At 38.0% G+C, this 24360-nt stretch overlaps 1 protein-coding gene across 1 annotated transcript; it reads left to right on the top strand.

The window, feature by feature from the left end:
- Positions 1 to 15820: 15820 nt before the first annotated feature.
- On the top strand, positions 15821 to 17027 carry DCTN6-p27 (dynactin subunit 6). The gene is made up of 3 exons (XM_065226017.1): positions 15821 to 15904; positions 15969 to 16425; positions 16501 to 17027. Exons 1-3 carry the CDS (start codon positions 15888 to 15890, stop codon positions 16600 to 16602), a joined length of 576 nt encoding a protein of 191 aa, XP_065082089.1. The 5' UTR covers positions 15821 to 15887; the 3' UTR covers positions 16603 to 17027.
- The last annotated feature ends 7333 nt before the right edge of the window (positions 17028 to 24360 follow it).

The raw sequence follows: 24360 nt of genomic DNA, 5'->3' as shown, positions 1-24360 counted from the left end.
GAGAGAGAAAGTCGAAAAACAAAACAAAAAATCCGCTCCACACAGAAATCGAACCAACAAAAGCCAGGAAGGTATTTTGCCGGAACGGAATAAGAAAAACAGAGAATGATAACAATTTTGGCAACTCGGAGAAAAAAATTGCAAACAGAAAAAAAAAAAAAAACACACGATCAGACCGATGAAGATGAGAAGTAAAAGGAGAATAAGTTGTATGACAAAACAAAACAAAAAACTACAAAATATAGTTCTATGTGATTGAATGTAAATACATTTGTATTATAAAAAAAATGAATATGAAAAGTGAAAGCAGTCGTTGTTACTACGGATTGATGACATGTCCCAGGTCTGATTGTTTCGCACTGTGCCACTGCGTACCGTGTCTGTCAACATACACTCAGCGGAACAAGAATAGCACCACCATGATTTTTTTCTTTCTTTCGTTTGTTTTCCGTGCTGAACACCAATGCTACCGACGCCAGGGAGGCAGCTATCGACCCATCAACTCATGGACCGGGGACCAACGGCTTTACTTCCTTCCGAAGGAAGGTGTGATCAGAGATGTTATGCCTCAGAACATCCCGGCGGCACCGACTGGGATTGAACCCAGGCCTGCTGGGGTGAGAGGTTATCACGCTTACCACTACACCACCGGTGCCGCTATGATTTTTTCATGTTATAACAATAATAATATTGTTGGTTATCATTGAGTAACTCACTTTATATTATATTTCAGAAATGAGAATGTGGATCAAATCAGGGCAAACTTATGGCAATTTATTGGACCATTAACAATACAGCCTTCGAGAATAAGAAAAAGAATGCGAAATAACAATAAGAAACCACCAAAGCTTCGGCTCATTTTAACATTCGGTTATTTGTGGAGATCTTGCCATCTGGGTTGTCCAGTCGCGCACGGAACCCCTTTGGATAAGGTTGTGTTTGTTTTCTGTTTTGTGCGTGCGTTCGCCTTCATAGTTTTCGGCTGCATTTGCCGGATTAGCGCTGGCACTCTGCCTCCCGGACGGTTATACGTGTGTGAGTGGTGGTTTTCTCGCTTTCCGAGAAGTTTTAGAATCGGGAAAGAAAACATGATTCATCATGTTTGCAAAATTGCAAGCATCAGAAGGTTTGGCGCTACGTGGTTTGATTGTTTCTCTCGGACCAGAAATTTGTGGCATCGTGAGTGAAAATTTTAATTTCAGTTTATGCGCTGCAAGGTGCGTGAAAGAGCTTGACACGATCGGTGTTGAGTAAGTAAGTTTTTTCGAATGAAATTGATATCGAAAGTGTACCAAAAGTGCTTCTGAACGTGTTTCGCAGTTGGGTGTGGTGAAATTCGCGGTTCTTTTCAGTGAAAATTCCGTATCACAAATTTGCTCAGCGAGTTCCCTTTTTTTTGCCGTTCGACGACATCGGGAATGCGCTCCCGGATATATTGATTTGGTGAGTACGTTCCAGTTGAGGATTGTTCTTGTACATTTCTCGATTGCATTTTCGAGGGGACGTGTCTGCTTTTGTGGGCAGTGCGTTTGATGGTCGGTTTGGTAGTATCCTTTTAAATATAATGTCTCATGTCCAAATAACCTCGATTTTCGGTCTATTGATTCAATACTTTAGTATTATATTTTCAAAACATACAATTATGCATTATGTCATTTCATGGCACATAAAACAAAAAGTGTGTGTATAGGACCCAATAATCTAGGTTATTTGTATTTTGTAAAACATCTTTATTTTTTATTATATTTTTTATTTTATTACATATTTTATATACATTATATATTACATGATTATATATAAATTCATAATGTAAATTACAATAAATACTGGGACGGGAGGGAGCATCAGAGCATCATTGAAGTTGTAACTGGACAATGGAGTGGAGTGCCAACCGGAGTCTAGGAGGGAATGTGTACTGTCATTTTAGATAGTTACATTTCACTCCAACAGTTGCAATGAATTTGACGCGCTCTTCTTAAACAAATCATCCCGTGGAAAGCTTAACATGCATTGCGAATTTCGTTATTCATTTTGTTGGATCATATTGTTGGAAGGAGATTCTCTTATTCCCGCGGGTTTCGCGTAAGTGCCTCTGCTTACGGGCCCGTCCAACCCTTTTTGGCCCTGTCTGTTGAATTCAGAATGATGACGGAATTTGATCTTGCTGTTGAGTGGAGCCGCATGCAGGGCAAGACCCAAGCTAGGATGGTGGCTACTTACATACATACATACATACATCTTGCCATCTGGGTTGTCCAGGTCGTCCGAAAACAGTACATTGTTCCCTTCATCCCGTCTAAGAAATTTATTTTTTCTGGGAAATTGTACCGATTCAATTTATGCCGCTCTGTTCAGTTGGGCTTTCCCAGTCTTCTACGCCACTCCATGGTTTCGACGCTTAAACAGAATTTGCTGGACGTGACTTGTTGTCACCGGAAGCTGCAAATCTGCCCGGATTTGTGATGCTGCTTTTTTTGTTCAGTCCTTCTCTACTATCCTTCGCCGTAAGCTTACTTTCTTCCCACGTCGGTCGATGCGGCCACCATTACCGCCATTTTCCAGGAATCTCCCGACAGCAGTATATGATCGGAGGAGTTTGCGACCGATTTCTCTAGAAGAGACGTCTGCATCATGGTTTTTTGTTTTTTTTTTTTGTTTTTGGGTATCAAGCTGGAGCTGCGTGACAGCTTAATTTTCAAGACTTGACCCATTTGAATAAATTTTGCTTCTATCTTTGACAATTCAGCAGAAGGACTAGCCTATGTTGGCCGCTTGAACACTGGATTCCGTATGTATTGTTTCAAAATAGTTATAGAAAAAATGCTATGACGTGTGCGCGTAGATACATCCGCGTAGTAAACCGATTGAATAAGTAAATCCGTTTCGAACGAAATATCTAAATTATGTGAGTTACGAATACCGGGCGAATTCCGAAAGCCGTGCGAAACAACCGAAGCGAGAAAAAAGGCTTATTATCATTTAAAGAGTGTCACCAAAATAAATATGATAGCCTATGTTGGCAAGTTGATTAATTTTGGTTTCCTCCCTAGATATTCTACTTATTTACTACTGAGCTTTGTATCAAATTAGTTAATTTAAAGAACGTATCAATCATTTCAAGATTTCGCGACCGCACCGAACAAATTCTATAAGCTCAAAAGCGTTTGACATGCTCTACCGAATTGCGAATCACTTCTGCGTAAGCTCCGTAGACGTAGGTGGGTTGAATCCGACAGTCGGCAAAGGTTTAATCTGTACCAACACCGCTTAAGGAACGACCTCGAGTCAGTAAAACCGTTTAGAGCTAAACATCTAAATTACGTAAGATACGAAAATCGCGCAAATTGTGAACACGCAGAGAAATGGTTTTTAAGTTCAAATGGATATATTTTTGACTCAGGGCCTAATATATTTTAGATATTGTTTCAAATATGTTATTCGGTTAATTCAAAGAAAAATATTTTTGAATCAACAAACCGGTTGTAGAGTCAATAATCTGTTTGTTGATTCTAAAAATCATTTTGTTGATTCAAAAACTTGTTTTGTTGATTTAGTGATACAATATGTTTGAATCAATAACAAAATACATTAGGCCCTGAAACAAAAATCCATTTTTCTGCGTGAACGCTACGCGAAACAACCGTAGAGAAAAAAACAGTTTATTATCACTTAAAGAGTGCCACCAAAATAAATGTGATAGCCTATGTTGGCAAGTTGATTAATTTTGGTTTCCTCCCTAAATATTCTACTTATTTTACTGTTGAGCTTTGTTTCAATTTAGTTATTTTACCGCACGTATCAATCATTTCAAGATTTCGCGATCGTACTGAACAAATTCTATACTACAGAAGCTCAAAAAAAAAAAACTTGGTGAGCTCTACCGCATTGCGAATCACTACCACATACCAGATACCACATAAGGAAATAAGGGTATGTCACAATAGAAGCACGCCACAGTGGAAATCCCGAGCCATAGTTCAAACACTTATCCCAAATCAAAATGAAGCACATATAAGATTAGTTACAATACCATGTACCAAAATGGCGTTTAACATCGTTCCCTGAGTAATACTTCAATGAAAACAACAATGAAAGCTTGTCACGCAAATAGAAGGAGCACCGATGGACACTTTCTGAAATATTTCAATAGTATAATTCCCTTGCGAACCCAAATAAATCTATCTGCGTAAAAAATAAATAAAATAAGAGTGATTTGCGGCAAAACCCGACAGTATCACACCTAACGTCAGTGCCTATACGACGCGGCTCTCAATAAAAGGAGTAACAAGTGTGATACTATCACTGCTAGACTAGATCTTTGGTTCTCTCATCAGAGAGGGGAAGCCTAGTAATCCCCATTGCCTGCCCATGACGCCATTCTATCGCGGCATGAGCCAGCAACACCAACCATAAACCTACTGTCTCCAACACTCCACTATAAAGCATGAAATTAAGCCCGCCCACCAACAGCAAGGTGCAAAAACTAGCCAAGGGGAGGGCTGCATCATGGTGTTTTGTTTATAGGCCCTTTTCAAATGTTAGGCGAGATATGCCTTGTTCTTTATTTTTTCCAGATGCAGATCAGAGCAAATCAGTGTTACTCTGAGTAACTTTCAGCTAAAGATACGCTCGCATTAAAGCCGTCCTCCCCTTGCTTTATGCCATAAAACCGGAACACAATCCGGAACATAATAAGAATAGGTCCTGGGGGTGACCCCGGCGCACAGTGGTGCAAAAGGCCAAATCCATGAACTTTTTTCATTAGCATTTTTCACAGAGGTTTTTTTTCAATAGGGTGTCTTCAGAAGAGTTTTAATAAATGACAAGACCCATTGAATGAAGTTAAGTTTTAGTGGAACTTCACCACAGGTGGCACTGCAGAATCTAATTTTTTAGTTTAACCAGATAGAGATATGAAGACTTCAGCTAAGTTGTAGGTTGCTTCATAACTAATTTTTTTTGTAGAAGACGCCATTTCTCTGTCTGCTTGCGATTTTGAGTTACGAAGCGTTTTTTATAGAAGGGCCTCACAAATCAGTTTTTTGTAAATATTTCCGAAATTATTTGCTTTAGATCACTGGGATTGAACCCAGACCCATTGGGGTGAGAAAGCAGCCACGCTTACCACTACACTACTGGCGCCGGCCTAATGCAGTTTTAGAAGACACTACATTAAAAAAATTACGTACGTCATCATCATGTGTCTCACACTTAATTTTGCACTTATTGTGAAACAACACATCCATTTCACGTGTGAATCATATGCATTGAACCATGCCTCAACACTATTGGTTTAAATTGTGACACACTTGGAGTCTATGTGCCTCACATGATGATATCAATTGCTTTGCACATCATACACGAAACGAAAATCAAATATTTTCATCATGTATTTCACTTATACATTTTTGCCAAAACATCAGCCTTATACATGCCATAAGACAAACCACATATGTCCTATAAGAATGCATAAAAGGTATGTGTGACCGCTTATACATTTCATTTGACACATGATCTTCATTAACTTTTTGCAAGGCGTCTGCTTATTAGTTGACTTATACATTTTATGAATAATCAGCAATAGAAATTTGCAGGTATAAGGAGATTTCTCAATGTTCAACGTTCAATGTTCTGCACTATTCTACTTTATCGACTTCTACTTTGCCGACTCCAAAATTGAGTCGACAAATATATAAACACAGCTGCCAGAGGGCAGAGACACATGTCTTTTTTTAATGGGTCTGATTTGGGAATTGATCATGAACTCTTGCTGCCGTTGTCTTCGTTCGATCTCACTGCGCCACGGTTATTCTTATATATGAGACTGGTTTATAAGGATGAAGTCACAACTCATGTTTTCGATGTTTACCTTGTAGAACAAACAATTCACATCATATGGAAATGCAAAACACTTCAAATCCATCTGTTTTGAACAGTAGTGTGATTCAATATGCAATACACTTCAATTGATAGAGAAAGATTATCAACATTTTAAAGTTTTAAACACAAGAAATCACAAACGAAGTGACAGACGGAGCGGATCGAAAACTTTGGTTACTAACCTGCTATTGCAATTTTTCAGTGTATCACATGGCAACACCACTACTACTGGATTGTACCATAGAGGTATTGTACCACATGGCAACACTACTACCTCTATGCTATTACTGGATTGAACTAGCATTTTCACCAAATGTACTAGAATGTTTTTGTTCTATCTCTTTCACTCTACTCAAAACTGAAATGCATAAAAAAAAATGACAAAATGATACACTCTTTGCACACTGCCAAAGAATCATTGTACACAAAATCAACTTTGTGCAAAACCAAAACAAAAATACTATCCCATCTGGTGGATGATGGCACAAGCTTCCAAGAAAATTCTATTACAGCGAACCACATTATTTTAATTGTTTTCTTCGCCAGTTAGTCGTCTGTCACTTCGTTTGTGCTAGAAATCTACGTGTTGAATACAGTGAACCATGGTGAAATAAACTTAAAATAAATGTGTTTGTGCATATGAAAAACCAAGTGTTTAAACACTTCGATCAAACGTGTGGAATTTTTCGAGTGTACCTTTTGTTTATAAAGTTCTTTTGACAATTCGACAGTGAGCACTAGACTGATGCAAATTTTGAAATTTTCGCTCCACAGTGCTCAAACGGTTCCAAATTGGGCCCTGATTAGCCTCCCAAAATTTGAACTCATTTAGTGAGAAACTGACTTGGCACAAACCATTTGAAGTTTATATGGGAATTACTATGGAGAAACCATATTTTCGGTTCATATCGATCTCAAAATTCACCAGTTCACTCTACTTTAGAAAATGATAGCTAAGCTAGTTGAAAATTTTCTCAGCTACAACTTTGTTAAAGACCACTTTTCGATCAAAAATTATTAATGATTCAAGTCAGTGATGTCTTATGATTATGCTCAATCAACTGTTCAGCAGGCAACAATGCTGTTTATGGCGCCTAGAATAGAGGACAAAAATCATGGCTACTATGTCACACTGCAGAATACAGTCTTGCCCGCAATACAGTTGCTTAATCTTGCCATAAGATTATCAGTCTCTCAAACAATTAATTTTAATTTGACGTTTGGCTGAAAAATGATTTTCTGCAAAGTTGTAGCTGATAAAAATTCCAATAAGAATAGCAATAGAATTGGTTAACAGTACAATATGTCAAAAGGCTAGAAGACAATGAGCAAAAAGTTTTGTTTTCCCATAGTAATTTCCATATAAACTTCAAATGGTTTGTGCCAAGTCAGTTTCTTATCAAATGAGTTTAAACTTTCGGAGGCTAATCAGGACCCGATTTGAAACCGTTTGAACACTGTGGAGCGAAAATTTCAAATTTTGCATCAGTCTAGTGAGCATCCATTAGGGCGTATACGCGATGATCGATTCTCTTCATCGGTTTTCTCTTTGCATTGCTACAGCTATATTTCCTGCCTGAAATACGATCTAAACGGAGTGCTTTATCCAACTGCTCCTATATCACCGACAAACCAACATGACACTTAATTCTGACTTATGCCCGAAAATCGTAAACGGCCGATTTAAATTTGCAGTGATCCGAACCAACAATCAATACGAAACTAACTACAATAACGGCTCACTACTTGACTAGCCTATTGGTCCCAAGCACATCGACTAACGTACCCCATTCTAGTCGAAATTCTAGCACTACTCTATGTTTGTTTTGATTCGCTATGAAAGTTTGACAGATAAAATGAGGGGTTAGTTGATTTTCCTATGCTTCGAGGGGTGAATCGATTAGCTTGGGACCGAAGATAGTACCAGAGCTGAGCCAAAAAGTTGAACTCCTTTCCTCGAGACCTTCTGGTCTTAGAGTAACCTCTATGTCCGAACTGTCAAAAACATAGGATTTTTTTATCTAGATAAAAATAATTTGTTCAGAATGGATCAGACAAGAACCAATTCATAAATTTTGGCTTAGCTAAATATTTCCCGTGAACACGGATCCAGATGTGAGTAGTGTGCTTTGGTCAGAAATTTTATTGATTTTGCTATGGTCATTCATGTCGGTTTGTCGGTGCATATACTATCACCTTAGCTTGGGTCCCATCTCATTGCTCAATTCCGGGTAATGAGAAAGCCGACCCCTTGGCTAAGGTGGGCGCTACCCTATTAACAAAATACCATAGACAAACAGACATAACAAATTGGATATTTCTCACTGTTAAACATCGTCGCTAAAACATTACCGCCATCTGTTGAGTACACTGTGGTGGGCACTACACTGAACAGATGGCGGTAGTGTGTAAACGTCAAATGCAAGGGAATTGACTATACGCGCCACATGTGGCGGTACTACCAACTACGATACTTTTAAATTGTCCGTTAAATGCTTGTTCGATGAACAACTTGCGAGTGTTATGTCTGTTTGTCTGTGAAAAAACCATAAACGAACGATAACCCAAATTATAAAACTATTCCACTAATGATTTGGATGATACTCACACTAAGATTATTTTACCGAAATCTGTGAAATTTTACCGAAATCTCAACAGCTGAACGTTCGGTAAACAGTTCGGTGAATTTTCACAGTTTTCCTATAATTTTTCAACGAATATCTGTGAAAAATCACAGAAAATCTGGGAAAAATCACCGAACTGTTTACCGAACGTAGCGCTGTTGAGATTTCGGTAAAATTTCACAGATTTCGGTAAAATAATCTTAGTGTGATACAAACACGTCTTTAAGCAAAATAAAATTTATTAGGGTATAGAAGGCGATATTTTTGAGCGACAAATTGTCTTCAACGAATTTTTCTCCATTGCAGCAAGTCCTCATCGGTTGTCAGCAAATGGAATGATGGTGATTTGGGAAGATGGCTACATTCTATTCTCCCACAGGTGTCGAACAAACCATGGTTCAAAGGGTTGGACATGAGCCGCGACTTTATACGCGTTATGTTAAGGCTAATGTCCAATTATTGTTCGTTAGACTCGCACTTCTATCGAATTGGGCTCTCCGGCAGAAATTTATGTGCATGGGAGTTATTCACATCCCTCAGGGCACGAGAAAAACCACCCGCGATACCCGTTAGTCTTGGCTAGCCGAGATCTCGACCATTTGATTTTAATTTATGTGCTTTTAAAATGGATAGATCTGAGGATTTAGTAGTTAGTGTCATCTTGTGTTCTCCCAAGTTGTTAGCCGCCCATCGGTGTACCCCCATGTTTGTCTTTTTCATCAGTATGTAGCTTAGTTCGAAATCAAGAACACATTGCTCTCCAAACCTTGTTTTATCAATCCTTATCCTGCCATCCATTTGTGCTGTAGCTGGTTGTATTGGCTATCAAAAGCACCAACAAATGCACCGAGAAACGTTAGTTTAAGCGAGTTATCAACAAAAGAGATAATCGACGAAGAGAATCGATCGTCGCTCTTACGCCCCTATGCATGCTCACTGTTGAATTTAATTAACATTTAATTCGTCACAGTTTAGTCTCATAGCGTTCGTGTGAGAAAATGGAAGAGTTGCCAGTCTTCTTGATATGTTGTCTTCGCCCAAACGCAATGTGAAATCAAGATGCCTAACCGAAGTCGATTTGGTTCTAACCTACACGGATAGAAATCCCCTTATATGTAGTACCTTTTGGCAATTTTCTATTGCTGATTTATACCAACAATCAATACGAAACTATCGATTTTAAATTGGCTCACTACTTGACTACCCGAAAAAAAAATACAGTGAAATTTTCAGTGGAAACAATGCTCTAACATTAATATTTGTTGTCGACAATAAAAATGATTGTTATAATGTTGTACCACAGACAAACAGACATAACACTGGCAATTTGTTCATCGAACACGCATTTAACGGTCAATTTAAATGTTTTTAGTTGGTAGCACCGCCACCTGTGGCGCACATAGTCAATAACCCTTGCGTTTGACGTTTACACACTACCGCCATCTGTTCAGCGTACTACCCATCACAGTATACTCAACAGATGGCGGTAGTGTTTTAGTGACGATGTTTTATATTGAAAAATATTCAATGTGTTATGTCTGTTTGTCTGTGGTTGTACTCTTCCGAAAACGGCAAAACTGCTGCCTAGCTGTACAATGAATGTACATAATAAAATGTTGTTACAATGATTTTTATTGTATTTTTCATTTATTTTTATTGATTCGATCATGAACAATAATGAACAATTCTATTACAATAAAAATTGTTGTTACATTAAATATTGGTGTATTTTCATTGTGGGTTACTTCACGAACAATAAAAATAAATCTGATTGAAGCATGCAGACTATGAGAGGGTCAGCTCTGGCTTTGACAGTTCGTTTGGCTCAAAACCAGGCAGTCCGCGTCCGCTCATATCTTATCCTAGACCCTCTCTAAAGCTTAATGGAGACCTTTTCCGTGCAGTCAATAATCATACAATAATAATAAAAAAATCCACCACTTGAAGATGTCAGGAAGGAACTCTCAGGTGGAAGCATATTTCATGGGCGATTCTCTCCAGTCGAATGCATTAACTTATCAACGACGCTCAACCACCAAGGAGACGTGACCTAGGGATATCGAGCGCAGGGGAGTTGGCCTGCATTTCTCACAAGTTCCGGATCGAATCTCGATCCATAACCAGTAAAAAAAGGACCACCCGTAAACAGACATACCACCCCCTTCCCTTCCCGGGGCAATGTATTATTTTTTCGATTTATTTTTAAAGTCGATAAAGTACACTGAAACAAATCGACATGTACCGTTTATTGGATCCATCTTATAACATAGCAATGTCAGCAGATTTATTCATTCCATGTGATGATTGATAGATTCCATTGGATTATCACTTAAAAACTATGACTGCGATATGGAATGATTTCTATCGTAATTTCCCATAGTTAGTGCTTGATAAAACTTTGCTTCGAACGTAGTTAGCGATAGGTAAGACGTATTTGAATATTGTCTGATATATTTCATGGTGAAAAACTGTTGATATGTCATGGGTGAGAACAGACATCTAAAAATCATATAAGTTTGCATTATGAGAAAATTCAGTAGAATATACCTGTTTTCATGATGAATATTGCTCACTAAAATATATATCTTATAAGATAATCATGTATATTTTATTGGAGTTGCTTTTACTGATTTTTGACGTTTGTTGATATGTCGCGTGTAAATAGACATGTAGAAACTATTGGACTGTCATTTAACTTTGCAGTATAGGAAAACATGTATATCTCATTGTAATAGCTTGCTTTGATTTTTGACGTTTAAAGATTGTAACAGATCTATCCCAATCATTAAATAGTCATATAGAAATGCCTTTTAAGAAATCCAACAGCAAGCATTTGTTTTTGCATGTTTTTCTGGAATGAATATCGCTCCCAATAAAATACATCTTACATGATTGTTCTTTATAAATTATTGAAACAATTTTCAACGATGTTATCGTACACTCATTAAAATGATTAGTTGAACTAAATACTACTAACAACAATGATACTGTATTGAATAATCTTTGTTTGTTTCCGGAAAAGAATGTATTGAGATTGAAAAATAAAATGATTCTACTGCAATATTTACTTTGCTATGATTCTAATTGTAAGCCTTCTACACGGCTAATTCAGATTCCAGTCCTAGTACTCGAACTTTATGAACCAGTTACATCAACTTATATAATTTAGTCGTTGATTTATTGCACACAGGTGCATTAAGAAAGATTTGAACAAAACACACCACCGAAACGGAACATAAATTTGTCAGTGCTATTTGTCTTCACTCTAGCAAAACAAGCATAACGTTGCACTGCATTCCATGTCGGGAGAGCTGTTCTTACTTCATGCTATTTGAACGAGCTCAATCTTGAAGTCAGCCGTGGCCCAGTGGAATCGAGCACAGACATCGAAAGCATCACACCTCAACAGATCTTGATCGAATCCCAAATCAGCTACAATAAAAAAAAGGCACAACTGTGAAAGCTCCCACTGCCTGATGTTTATTTTTCGAATTTATTTTTAGAAATCGATTAAATATATGTGTCAAAAGAAGAAGTAAATTTCATGTTATTTTCACATAAACTTTACTTCGATTGATTTATGACACATATATTATATTGTGGTGAAAAGTGTAGCTTATGCTTATGGGTTTCAAATCCATTTCAGTTAATTATTATAATTTGATCGATTTTCATTTATCATACGACGATCATATAGAAGTTACCAAATTATCAGCATTGTAAATGTATCAGATATTCATATAGAATTTACCTGGCACATTTTCAATCATATAATTTTCAATGGATTATCTTATAGCGCAAATTTATAAGATTTCCACATAACAGGAATATGTCATATTGGTTCAGTGTAGATCTGTCAAGCCAACACATACACTCTAAAGTACACTGTTATTTTTTTAATCAATAAATTCGCCAACCAACAGTAAAATAACAATAATATATAATGTTATTGAAAAAAAATTATATGGGAAAATCATGAAAATTTCATTGTTAAGATACTTAACAACCCCCCTTTTTTATTGTAAATTTTCCATTTACCATGAAATTTATTGTTTTGTACAACATAAATCAAGGTAAATTTATTGTAGACGTAACAACATAAATCATTGTTAAGACAATAATTTTCGTCTTATTGTTACATTGTTTTTTAATGTATTTTTGTTGTTATTTTTTTTTCGGGTAGCCTATTGGTCCCAAGTAAATCGATTAACGTATCCCATTCTAGCCGAAATTCTAGTACTACACAATGTTTGTTTTGATTCGCTATGAAAGTTTGACAGATAAAATGAGGGGCTAGTGGATTTTCTTATGTTTCGAGGGTTGAATCGATTAGCTTGGGACCGAAGAGAGTACCAGAGCTGAGCCAAAAAGTTGAGCACGTTATTTCGGGAGCTTCTAGTCTTAGAGTTACCTCTATGGTTGTACCATAGAGGTAACTCATAGACTAGTAGCTCCCGAAGAAACGTGCTCAACTTTTTGGCTCAGCCTGGTACTCTCTTCGGTCCCAAGCTAATCGATTCACCCCTCGAAACATAGAAAAATCCATTAACCCCTCATTTTATCTGTCAATCTTTAATAGCGAATCAAAACAAACATTGTTATTTTCATATTGGTTGTTGATTGTACACAATGGTGACGTAGGACTACGTGGTCTTGTGTAATAAATCTTATTTGTTAACTGCAGCAAAAGCTTGTGTTTTGTGTAGGAATATGAATTTGAGCGTTTATACTCTTTAGTATGACGCGCTTGACATAGATGGCCCACTGCGATGCGATCTATGGATGCTCATGTGGGCTCCAGCTCGCTGCTTGCAGGCAGCCTTTCGTTGTGAAATGGACGCGGTGATTGAATAAACACCATTTGGTGAGACCGGATCGAATTCAACTTTGAAATCTGTGTTAGGGAAATCGCTTTTCGCAGGCAATCGGTAATAATTTTATGATAGTAACAATTGCACATTCGTGCAATTTTCAATAGTGATATTTTGAAAAATGATACAGTCTCAGATTTAATATATGCGTAGAAATATTTCTGATCGATTGGTGATAAAATTATTGAAATTGGCCCAGGGACAGCTGAGTTATAAAAGTTCAAAATCTTTCATAATTTTGTTACATGTTCCATTTTCGGTTTTCACAAAGTGTACCCCCATATAGAAATCACAGACGTAGTCCTACGTCAAAAGTTGAGCACGTTTCTTCGGGACCTACTAATCTTATACCCCGTACAGACTATGGCTTATATCATGTAATATAGGCTGTCTTGCAATGAGCACTCATACAACTAGTTTTCACTGGAAATCCTATGTATGAGTGAGACAGCCTATATTACATGATATAAGCCATAGTCTGTACGGGGTATTATTCATAAAATGTATAAGCTGACGCCTTGCAAAAAGCGTAATGAAGATCATGTGTCAAATGAAATGTATAAATGGTCACACATAACGTTTATGCATTCTTATAAGACCTATGTGGTTTGTATTATGGAATATATAAACACGGCTGATGTTTTGACAAAAATCTATAAGTGAAACACATGAATAAAATAATTAATTTTCGTTACGTGTAACTTGCATTTTGGGCTTTTAGAAACAGCTTTGTCGAATAATGTCGTTAAGATTTGGACCATCAAACGTAATGTTGTTTTTGAAATCCACTAGGAAACTAAAAGTTTGAAGTTACTTTTCGATACACGCTTTACTTCTTTCAGAATTCCCTATTTTAACTATCACCGACTGTTAGCGACGCGATTGATTTACACGTGCGAAGGAACGCTATCGCTGCTAACAATTTATTTTATTTTTCGGGTGAAGGAGTACTCGACCAACTGCAAGTTGGAAACCTTGCTATTTTCAATTTTATTGAAATTCCCGCAGGACTCAAAGCTAGTTGCTCTAACCAGGGTGAGAGCCTATACTTATTGAGTCCCGAGCAAAGTCTGAGATCAAATTGAAATCTAAATTTGATGTTTGTGATTTCATTATCAGGCGAAATTACTCAGGTTGCTGTCGTTTTGGTCGTTTTAACGGTTAAAATATCAAAATTGAGACCAAACAAATCTTTCTGTGACATCACATTGAAAACTATTTCTGCTATCAGTGAGAGCAAACTGAAAACTAAATTTGATATCCATTTTCGTGTTGATAACAAAACAAGTATTCAATTTGATGTTATGCTAAGGCAATGAAAACAAACCCGCCACAACATATTTTTGAAGAACAAATTTACAGCAAAATGAAAACAAAATAAGGTATCAAATTTGTCAATTGCGTAAACTTAAATCAAATTATGATTTCAGTTTGATTTTGATATCAAAACTTGATTTCAATTTGCTGTCATTTTGATGCTGAACTTTGATCGGGGAGAGTCTCAATCAATTGAAAATATAGTTTTTAGCTCAGAAATACCGTTGAGATTTTATGCCCAAGAGCCAGTACTGTAACTATTGTGAGAGCCTATTCTACTTTGGGAATCTACAGTTTTTCTTGAACTAGAAACTTACCAAGGAGTTTTCGGATGAAAACAACGATACAGCCGCATTGAGTATCACTTATGAACTAACTTTATTCTACAATTATTTTCCCTTGTATAGCGAAATCCTATCCTAAAAATGATCCTCGAGAAGAAAAATTCCCTAATCTAATGTGTAGGTGAAAATGGGACAACATTAAAAAACTAGATTCCTTCCTACATTTATCACCTTCATTCTCTCCTAATTTACGTAAAGGTATTAGTACACGAGACAATATTTGTCTTAATTTGACAGATACATTAAATGTATCTGCCAAATTAAGACAAATATTTGTCTCGTGTACTAATACCTTAACAAACTTCCACCTCGCAACGCTTTCAAAAAAAAATCCAGGTTAAAAATATAAATGTAGACGTGTCCCTACGCCCTTCTGGCATGCGCTTATCTATCGTGCAGTGCATATCCTACAACTCTATTCTAAGCTATACCTGAGCGCGGCAGACATAGACCTAAATAAACAACACTAGTCTTGTAATATTTCGTTCCACTTTCTTTGCAAAACGTTATCCTTATTACCTGTTTTTACTTTACGAGGAAACATGGTTTGTCTGAAATACAATTATTTTCATACTCTGATCTTTCCTTGATAATTAATGATGTTGCTTAATTAGCAAATGCCGCGTTCGCAACACCGACAAAGTTTCATAAAAGCATATTATGACCGCCTTCCATTCGACTTGGAACCACTGTGACGTGCATCATTATCGGAACCGTACAACAGTCTCCCACTCACATTTGATCTGTCAAAATCAGCTGTTGTTTTGTTGTCATCGGAGGACACTGTTATTCGTGTTTTAGCAATCAAATTTTCGGAAGAAAAAACTGCATCATTTTCAAACAATTTCACGATGAATCTCAAGAACGAGTAAGATTCAGCATAATCTCGTAAGTAAAGCCTGTAATTTACCGCTCAACCTTACCAATTCCAGCATCAAAATAATGCCCCGTTCGATGGTCTGCGAGGATAGCAACCTTCGCGGTGACATCACAATCTCCAGCGGATGCGTAATCCACCCCAGTACGACCATCATTGCCGAATCGGGACCGATCGTCCTGGGCGAGAATTGCATCGTCGAGGAGTACGCAACCATCGTCCACCGGATTCCGAAAGGCCATCCCTCGTACAACGACGTCCTGGAAGGAACCGTCAAGCCACTGGTCATCGGACCGGATAATATATTCGAGGTGGGATGTACGGTGGAATCGCTCAAGATCGGCGAGAGGAATGTGTTCGAATGCAAATGCCACGTATCGGCAGAAGTGGTCGTGACCAATGGGTGTGTGATTGGAGCCGGCTGTAGGCTGATCGGAGAACAGATTCTGCCCGAAAAAACCATCGTCCACGGGAAACAGTGCCAGCAACGGGAGGCGATTGAGAAACAGAAGGTAGCTGTGCATGATTATTGTGGTACCTACCCTAGTTGGTGGCGTTGCTAATGTTGGGTTTCTTTTGCGTTTCAGTCCCAGATGGTGCAACTTGACTACTTGCGGAAGATATTACCGAATTATCATCATTTGAAGAAAGCTACGTACGATCCGAAGAAAGCACGAGCACAAGTTTGATTGCGGGAAAATGCGCAAGCTGATTAGTTTAGTATTAATATTGTTATTCCTATTAATGTTCTAATTTGGAAATTTGGTCAAAATCCGTTCCATTTTGTTGTACGTAACATTTGTCATTCACACGCGTAGGTAATTTTCAGTTAATTCCGGCATTTTAAAGTTCTAAAAAACATACATATGGATAATAAGGATAAAGGATTTTCTTTCAAGCGCACAGCCTACATTTTTATTCAAGTAAACTTTAGTCATGTCTTCATCCTTTGTTTGTACTATGAGTGTACCAATTTCATGTCTGGTTTTGGCCTTCCCAAAGGTATGGAACAATTGAAACATGTCCGGACAAGGGCGTACCGTGAGGGCTCCATATTTGACGCAGCCAAGAAAATATCACATTCAATGTTTATTTAAATGATCAATACACGATGAACTTCTTTGAAATTTTGCGTGCCACTATTTAAAATGTTTAAGAATTGGGCAAAAATATAAAACTTGACGAACGGTTGGGAAAAAATTACTTTTGATATCGTAGGTCGTGTGCCTAATAATGGCACACTATTATCGAAAACAACATATCAAGAAGACTGGCAAATCTTTCATTTTCTCATACAACCGGTATGAGACAGGCACAATTGCGTCATCTGCCGCTCAAAGGTAAATGCTCCTATAGAATTGGATAGCAAAGGTTCCATCCTCAGAAGAAAAGTTTCTGTACTGAGTAAACGAGAAATCGACAGTAAACTGAGTAAACGAGAAATCGACAGATTCATAAGGGCGTATACGCGATGATCGATTCTCTTCATCGATTTTCTCTTTTCTTAATAACTCGCTAGATTTAACGTTTGTCGGTGCGTTTGTTGTTGCTTTTGAAAGCCAATACAACCTATTACAACTCTACATTGAACAAATTCTACAAAATTGTTTCGCTTAGCTGTAACAATGCAAAGAGAAAAACGATGAAGAGAATCGATCATCGCGTATACGCCCTTATGCATGCTCACTGTCGAAATGTCAAATTGAGTAAAAGCAAAGACATCATATCAAGAAGACTGGCAACTTTGCCTGAATCTAAGTGACAGACACAGTAGCGCTGCGCTCGAGCAAAGGTGGAAGCAACGCATAGAAAAATGAGCAAATACACAATCCTCTCTTCTGATGATGTAATCTTTGCTATCAAATTCGTTCGAAGCATTTACCTTCCCGCATAAACGCGAACCATAAATTGACCTTACCTAAAATGGTTAAAAATTGTTTATAATCCCTGCTAAACTTTAACTGAAATGGTTATGGAACTTTACATGAACGTTTAATGATAAAGTTTCAACCTTATGTATTATGGTTTTTTGGAACTGGACCTTACAAATAATGGGTTGTTAAGAACCATTACCATTCCAAATTCTTGTTTTCTCCATACATTTTCAGAAAGAGAACTATATAAGAACGTTTTTACTTATGATTTGAGAACATTAATGGTAATGGTTATGGTAGTCAGTAAGGTCCATTAATGGTTTTGTATTATCGCTCAACTTTACGTGGAATATATCGTGAATTGGTAATCAGTAAATTACAGGCAACCAATTCGCGATATATTCCACATAAAGTTGATCGATGTTATAAAACCATTCGTGGACCTTACTGACTACCATAACCATAACCATTAAAGTTCTCAAACCATAAGTTAAAAGGTTCTAATATAGTTCTCTTTCCGAAAATGTATGGAGAAAACAAGAATTTGGAACGGTAATGGTTCTTAACAACCCATTATTTGTAAGGTCCAGTTCCAAAAAACCATAATACATAAGGTTGAAACTTTATCATTAAACGTTCATGTAAAGTTCCATAACCATTTCAGTTAAAGTTTAGCAGGAATTATAAACAATTTTTAACCTTTTTAGGTAAGGTCAATTTATGGTTCGCGTTTATGCGGGTTTGAGCGGCAGATGACGCGATTGTACCTGTCTCATAGCGTTCGTATGAGAAAATGGAAGAGTTGCCAGTCTTCTTGATTTGTTGTCTTCGGTAAAAGCCACTCAGTCAGCAAAATCCTGGACTTAGAAAAAAATTTCAACCATGTTGGAGGAAACGTCCTAGAAAACGGGTTAACGTTTCACTCAAAATGGGCGGAAATTCCTTCATGTAAGAAGAAATTGCTTAGGGCAATGGTGTTGAACTAGAAACACTGGAATAAGAGACCAGCGGAGAAAAAAAAACATGAATTTGGCAACAAAATAAACATCAAAGCAATCCTGGCATCACTTGCTTTGGTAACTGCTTGCGAGTGACTTCGCCAATGCACCGACGAGCGAGTTCATGAGTGATTGTTTAACGATTTTAATACTCCTCCCTAATTAGGTTTTGCACCGTCGGGCCCGTCGGGTTAACCTCAATCTGATGACAGTTCAGTGGTACTGTTTACGTGGACTTAGTCGATTTTTTCTTGGGTGGATTTTCTCGATAATTTTTCAGACTGCAGTGAGATGTAAACAGCATTTCTGCAATGTTCACGAGCAACATCCTTGCAACGCGCTGTTCCTCGACATCTTTCAAGTTAAAATTCAGAAACTTTAGAAATTTTTTTTCGAAAATACGACTAAGGCTGTGAACCATTTGCCGAGTTAAATTTAACTCGTGGTTAAAAGTGACATTTCGAAAGTTATTTTCTATGTTCGAAAATCCCCGTGCTGTCGATCGACCGGTTTTCGAGCCACGGTTGTCAAAATTTAACTTCTTGCCTGTCAGAAATAACCATGCTCGGATAGCAGGGTTAATCGATAACTTTTCATCTGTCAAATTTTAACCAAAAGTTAAAATAATCCACCAAATGGTTCAGAGCCTAAGTGCTTGTAAACAGTACCACTGAACTGTCAAAAAAGTTCAGCCGTTTAACACTGAGTTCATTTGTGACGTCACGCTGCAGAACCTAATTCTAGTGTTTCTATAGTGTTGAACCATTTTCTGCTCCGGTACACTGAACTAAAACATCCGCAATACTCCGACCAGCTCCGACCTAACTAATTGCATTGCTCGAGCCCTTTAACAATATGCATTCGAATTTCGGATGAGTTTCTTATGGTTGAATTCTCGCTTGAATGACTGTCATCCAAATACAGGATGATTTTCGTTTGAAAATTAGCTTTAAAACATACGGCACTCAGAGGACATTTAAGAATAATGTGACATGCAAGTGCTTTTAATTAGATTTATAATTTGATTATCTACATTTCCATACTGAATAGCTTGGGGCAAGACAGCTTTCGATCATGAGTATAATCGGAGTTAATTTTGAGTAACTCTGAGTAACTCGCATTGTTCAACAACATTTACACATAGCAACCTGGTTGTTGTGTGGAAACCGCTGCTGTCAAGCAAAGATAATTCAGTGGCAACATTTCAAAGGGGCTTAGTTGCATTTGTAAATTTGTAATACGTATTTCAACATTTTAAGCGGTGTCCTTTCAAACTAAAGCTTAACCGAGAAGATATTTCGGCAATTGCACTTTCGTATAGCACGCTGCGAAACATTAGCAACCACCTAATACGGATTCTGATGGACAATCACAAGAAGGATTCAGGACAGTCCCAGAGGGATTCTGGACAATCCCTAGAAGACTTCGAACAATCTCTGGAAGGATTCCAGTCTATCGAAAAGGGGATTTATGACGGAGGGACTCTGAACTAACCGAGAGGTGATTCCAGACAATTTAATTATCAGAAAAGATTTCATACACTATCAGTACGGCTTCCGGACAATATCAGAGGGGACTTCGGGCAAACCCGAAGGGATTCTGGACAGTCAAAAGGACGATTTCAGTAAAAATTGAGGGGCATTCATGACAGTCCAAAGAGGATCCCAAACAATCCCAGAATGGATTCCGTTCAATTCCAGGGAGATTCCAGACAATCTCAGAGAGGACTACAGTCATCCCAAATGGAGGATTCCGAACAATTCTAAGTAGCATGACAAAAAAGAGATGAAGGAATTCTAGCATCCCTTCGACGATCGCTCATGTAAGTGTCGGAATAGAATCAACTATGATGTGCCCAAAACTAATCTATTGTGACTTGGGATGAACAGCTACATAAAAGGCCGCATGTGCTAAATGTGGATCATCACAACAACACCAGGCGATGAAAATTTAACCCGTTTCTGATCACAATTTTCAACTGTCTGTTTCTAATAGTACGTTCAAACGCTGTACAGACTGGAGAGTTATAACATGTTATAACGGTTGTCAAATAATTGCAACACAGAAACCACCATCAAGATAGCGCTATAACATGTTATAACTCTGTAGTCTGAACGTACTATCAGACTACAGAGTTATAACATGTTATAGCGCTATCTTGATGGTGGTTTCTGTGTTGCAATTATTTGACAACCGTTATAACATGTTATAACTCTCCAGTCTGGACAGCGTTTAAAACGCGGGCCCAGCACAGCAAAATATGTTATTTGAGCCCGGGACATGCTGCCTACTGTCAAACGCTGCTGTTGGTATAGGCCTTGTCACTGGCCTGTGTTTTCTAGGGGAAAATCATCTGATTTCAAAACAACCGTCATCCGCTGCAGGTACACAGCAAAAAAAAAAATGTAATATCGATCAATGTAATTCAAGCTGATGTATGAAATAATGATGTAATAGCAAAAAGCAGATACAATATTACATCAATGGATGTAATTTTGCTCGCAAAATCGATGTACATCGTACAACGTTATATTACACAACCGATGGATTGACCTGGTTGCAGCAGTTTGGATGTAATATTCAACAACTTTTTTTTCTGTGTATCATGTTCAAACGATGTTCTCACATAGACTGATTAAAATCCACTCAGCGATATGTTCAGTTGCTGGGGGGGGGGGGGGGTTGTTTTGATTTTGTTTTGTTTTGGAAATGAAAATTGTCTGCTCCGGATTCATTAAACCGGAGCAGAAAATGGTTTAACACCATTGCCCTAAGCAATTTCTTCTTACTTTTCTGCCGAGGGGGCGACACATCTAATTCTCAAGTTAAGATGCTCAACAAATCTCACACTAACGAATCTATCTTCGAAAAATCTTCTTTCATTTGCCGCATCTACTTGCATCGCTCATCATCTTTTTGCAGGAAATCTTCAGAATCGTCATCAATCTTCTTTCTACCTACTCAGCGTGCGCCCAGCTAGCCACAGCAAAACACAATCTTTTTTGCATCGTAGATAGAGTTATCCCCCTCGTTTTCTGCCCATTTTGAGTGAAACATTAACCCGTTTTCTAGGACGTTTCCTCCAACATGGTTAAATTTTTTTCTAATGGCGGTAAGCTCCAACTCGGATTAACTTTTAATACCGTCCCTGTTTGTATGATCTGAAAAATGTTTGCTCAGAATTATGTTGATTAACTCTGATGTCGACATCAAACCAGCCGGACATTCTTGATCGGGATTTAATCCGAGGATAATACCGGTTGGAGCTTACCACCATAAGTCCAGGATTTTGCTGACTGAGTGGCTTTTACTCAGTTTGACATTTCTCGTTTACTCAGTTGTTGACAACTCGATACATCGGACGAAAGTGAGTACGATCGACCAGCAACTGAAAATATCGCTATTGGCATTGACGAGAGCTCTGTTACTCTTTACTCCTATGGAGAAATCTCATATGTTACTGCCAGTCTATGTGTGAAACATGGCGGACTTTTTCTTATTCTCTCACTCCAAGGTAAAACCCCTTAAGGAACTGTCAAAATGTGTGTGAAGAAACGTCACTTCGGGACTCGTGTCAAGGCGAATCCATTGCTGTAATATTGGCGTTGACGGCGACTATGTAGCTCTTTACTCCTATGAGAAAATCCATAAGCAAATGTCAGACTGTGCGTGAAACATGGCGGACTTTGTACTATCTTTTCACTCCACCTAAAATTCTCATAAGAAACTGTCTATATTTGCTGAAAGAGAAAATTTTTCGACGGTGCCGTCAACCAACCTGGTTTATACAAGGTGTGGAATTGTAGGCCTAAATGGATTGGTGCACTTCGTTTTTCACTCTGCTTTCTTTTCGTTTCGCACGATTCGTTTCTTTCGTTCGCTCAATCACCCATAACGTTTGTTTCGATCGGCGCTTGCATAAGAAATTTAATGTGGATTATACAATTTATGTAAGCTACCAAAAAATATGAATGGTTTGCCACTAAATGTCGAGATAATTTATTGATTATTGAATTATCACACTGTAAACCATGAAAAAGCAGCCTGTTTGTGAGTTTTTGTCTCTTTTGAAGTAAGGAGTTATCATAAAAATACAAATCGCCAGCTGATATTTCCCGGCGACTTCACAAAAGAATACAATCAAGCAAAATTATCATGCAAAAATAACTAGGATTTGTTTTACTTCGTATTTCGCAAATTTGCTTTCGAGCGTTATGACGTCGTCACCATCATCTCCCGCAAAGTTTACATTTTTTCCTCTTCCAACACAAACGTCAGGGCTAGATCTCCACACCTTGTATAGAGATCTCCAAGCGCAATCTCACGAACACTTAAGTCCAACGTTCATATATAAAAATGAAGAAGAAGAAGAACCAAAAAGGTATCGCGATATCACAACTACTTAAAAAGGTAGCGCGCGGTCTCACGCACACTTTTGTGCATCTGGAGAACTCTATAGACCAGGTTGGCCGTCAACGCCAATTGTATCTGCTTTTTGCTATTACATCATTATTTCATACATCACCTTGAATTACATTGATCGATATTACATTTTTTTTGCTGTGTACTTCGATAATATCCAATGTCAGTTAGCAAGGAAATAAAAAAATACGAGACGTGCATTTTTCGAATCATTCGGAGGTCAATGAGTTTGGCTCGATTAATAAAAACATGCTTTGATGGTGTTTTCTATATTATTCATAATAACACACATTTACATATTATTTAAAATCAATATGTGCAGTCAGTCTAAGCTAGATTATTTAAAATCCCAGATATTCCTTGATCTTTCCCCAAACCCCCGCGGTTCCGTTGACGATGTTCCCGACCGTTGTGTTGTTTTGGTTACTATCGAAACCAGCCGCAACCTCGTTCTTGATATTGTCGTAGAGTTGAACCGTTTGATTACCAAGCCGTACCACATCCGGATTGCTGTTGATCTTTTCGATCCCTTGGTTGATCTGATCTTTTGCTGTATCGTAATAGCCTGAGGTTTTGTTGAAAAACTTCAACACATTCGGATCATGCTGCTCTTCGTTGTAGTACTCGACAGTAGCATTTCTCGTCACGTTGAATAAACCACCGGACGCTTCGGAAATTGTGTCCCAATTCACCCATATAACGAATGCCGCTACCAACAAAAAGACCAACACCAAGACAACCCTGAGCAGCGAACTGAACAGATGCACACAACAATGGGAAATTTGGACTAGGCACGTTCCGCATCCATAGCAACATCCCCGGCAACCGTTGAGAAAAACTCCACAGGAAACAGCACTGGCCCGACCTACTTGTCCACAGGGTTTCCCCAGGCAATAGAAACAGCTAATGCACGTCCGGATATCCAGCGCCCGTAGTGCGCGTGTACTCATCCTGATTTATTTGTTTTAATTTGATGTTGGCACAGTTGAACGACACATAAGCGAGATGCACGGAAGAAAGTGATCGACTGATAATAGGATTGGGCGATTTTGGACCGATCTTTGGAAGATCGATCTTTTTCATCTCGATTTCCGATTTTTCGGATCGATTCTTTGTCGACGAAAAGATCGAAAAAATCGATTTTTTCTTTCGA

The sequence above is a fragment of the Ochlerotatus camptorhynchus genome, unplaced genomic scaffold (genome assembly GCF_037179485.1).
Source record: "Ochlerotatus camptorhynchus isolate MF236.1 unplaced genomic scaffold, CSIRO-AGI_Acam_v1.1 ptg000244l, whole genome shotgun sequence".
Taxonomy (NCBI): Eukaryota; Metazoa; Arthropoda; class Insecta; order Diptera; family Culicidae; genus Ochlerotatus; species Ochlerotatus camptorhynchus.
The sequence above is the reverse complement of the archived record's forward strand: the minus strand, read 5'-3'. Positions and strand labels throughout refer to the sequence as shown.

Coding starts and splice junctions, on each gene's coding strand:
- DCTN6-p27 (XM_065226017.1), top strand. Junction 16,426..16,500: donor AGGCGATTGAGAAACAGAAG/GTAGCTGTGCAT, acceptor TTTGCGTTTCAG/TCCCAGATGGTGCAACTTGA.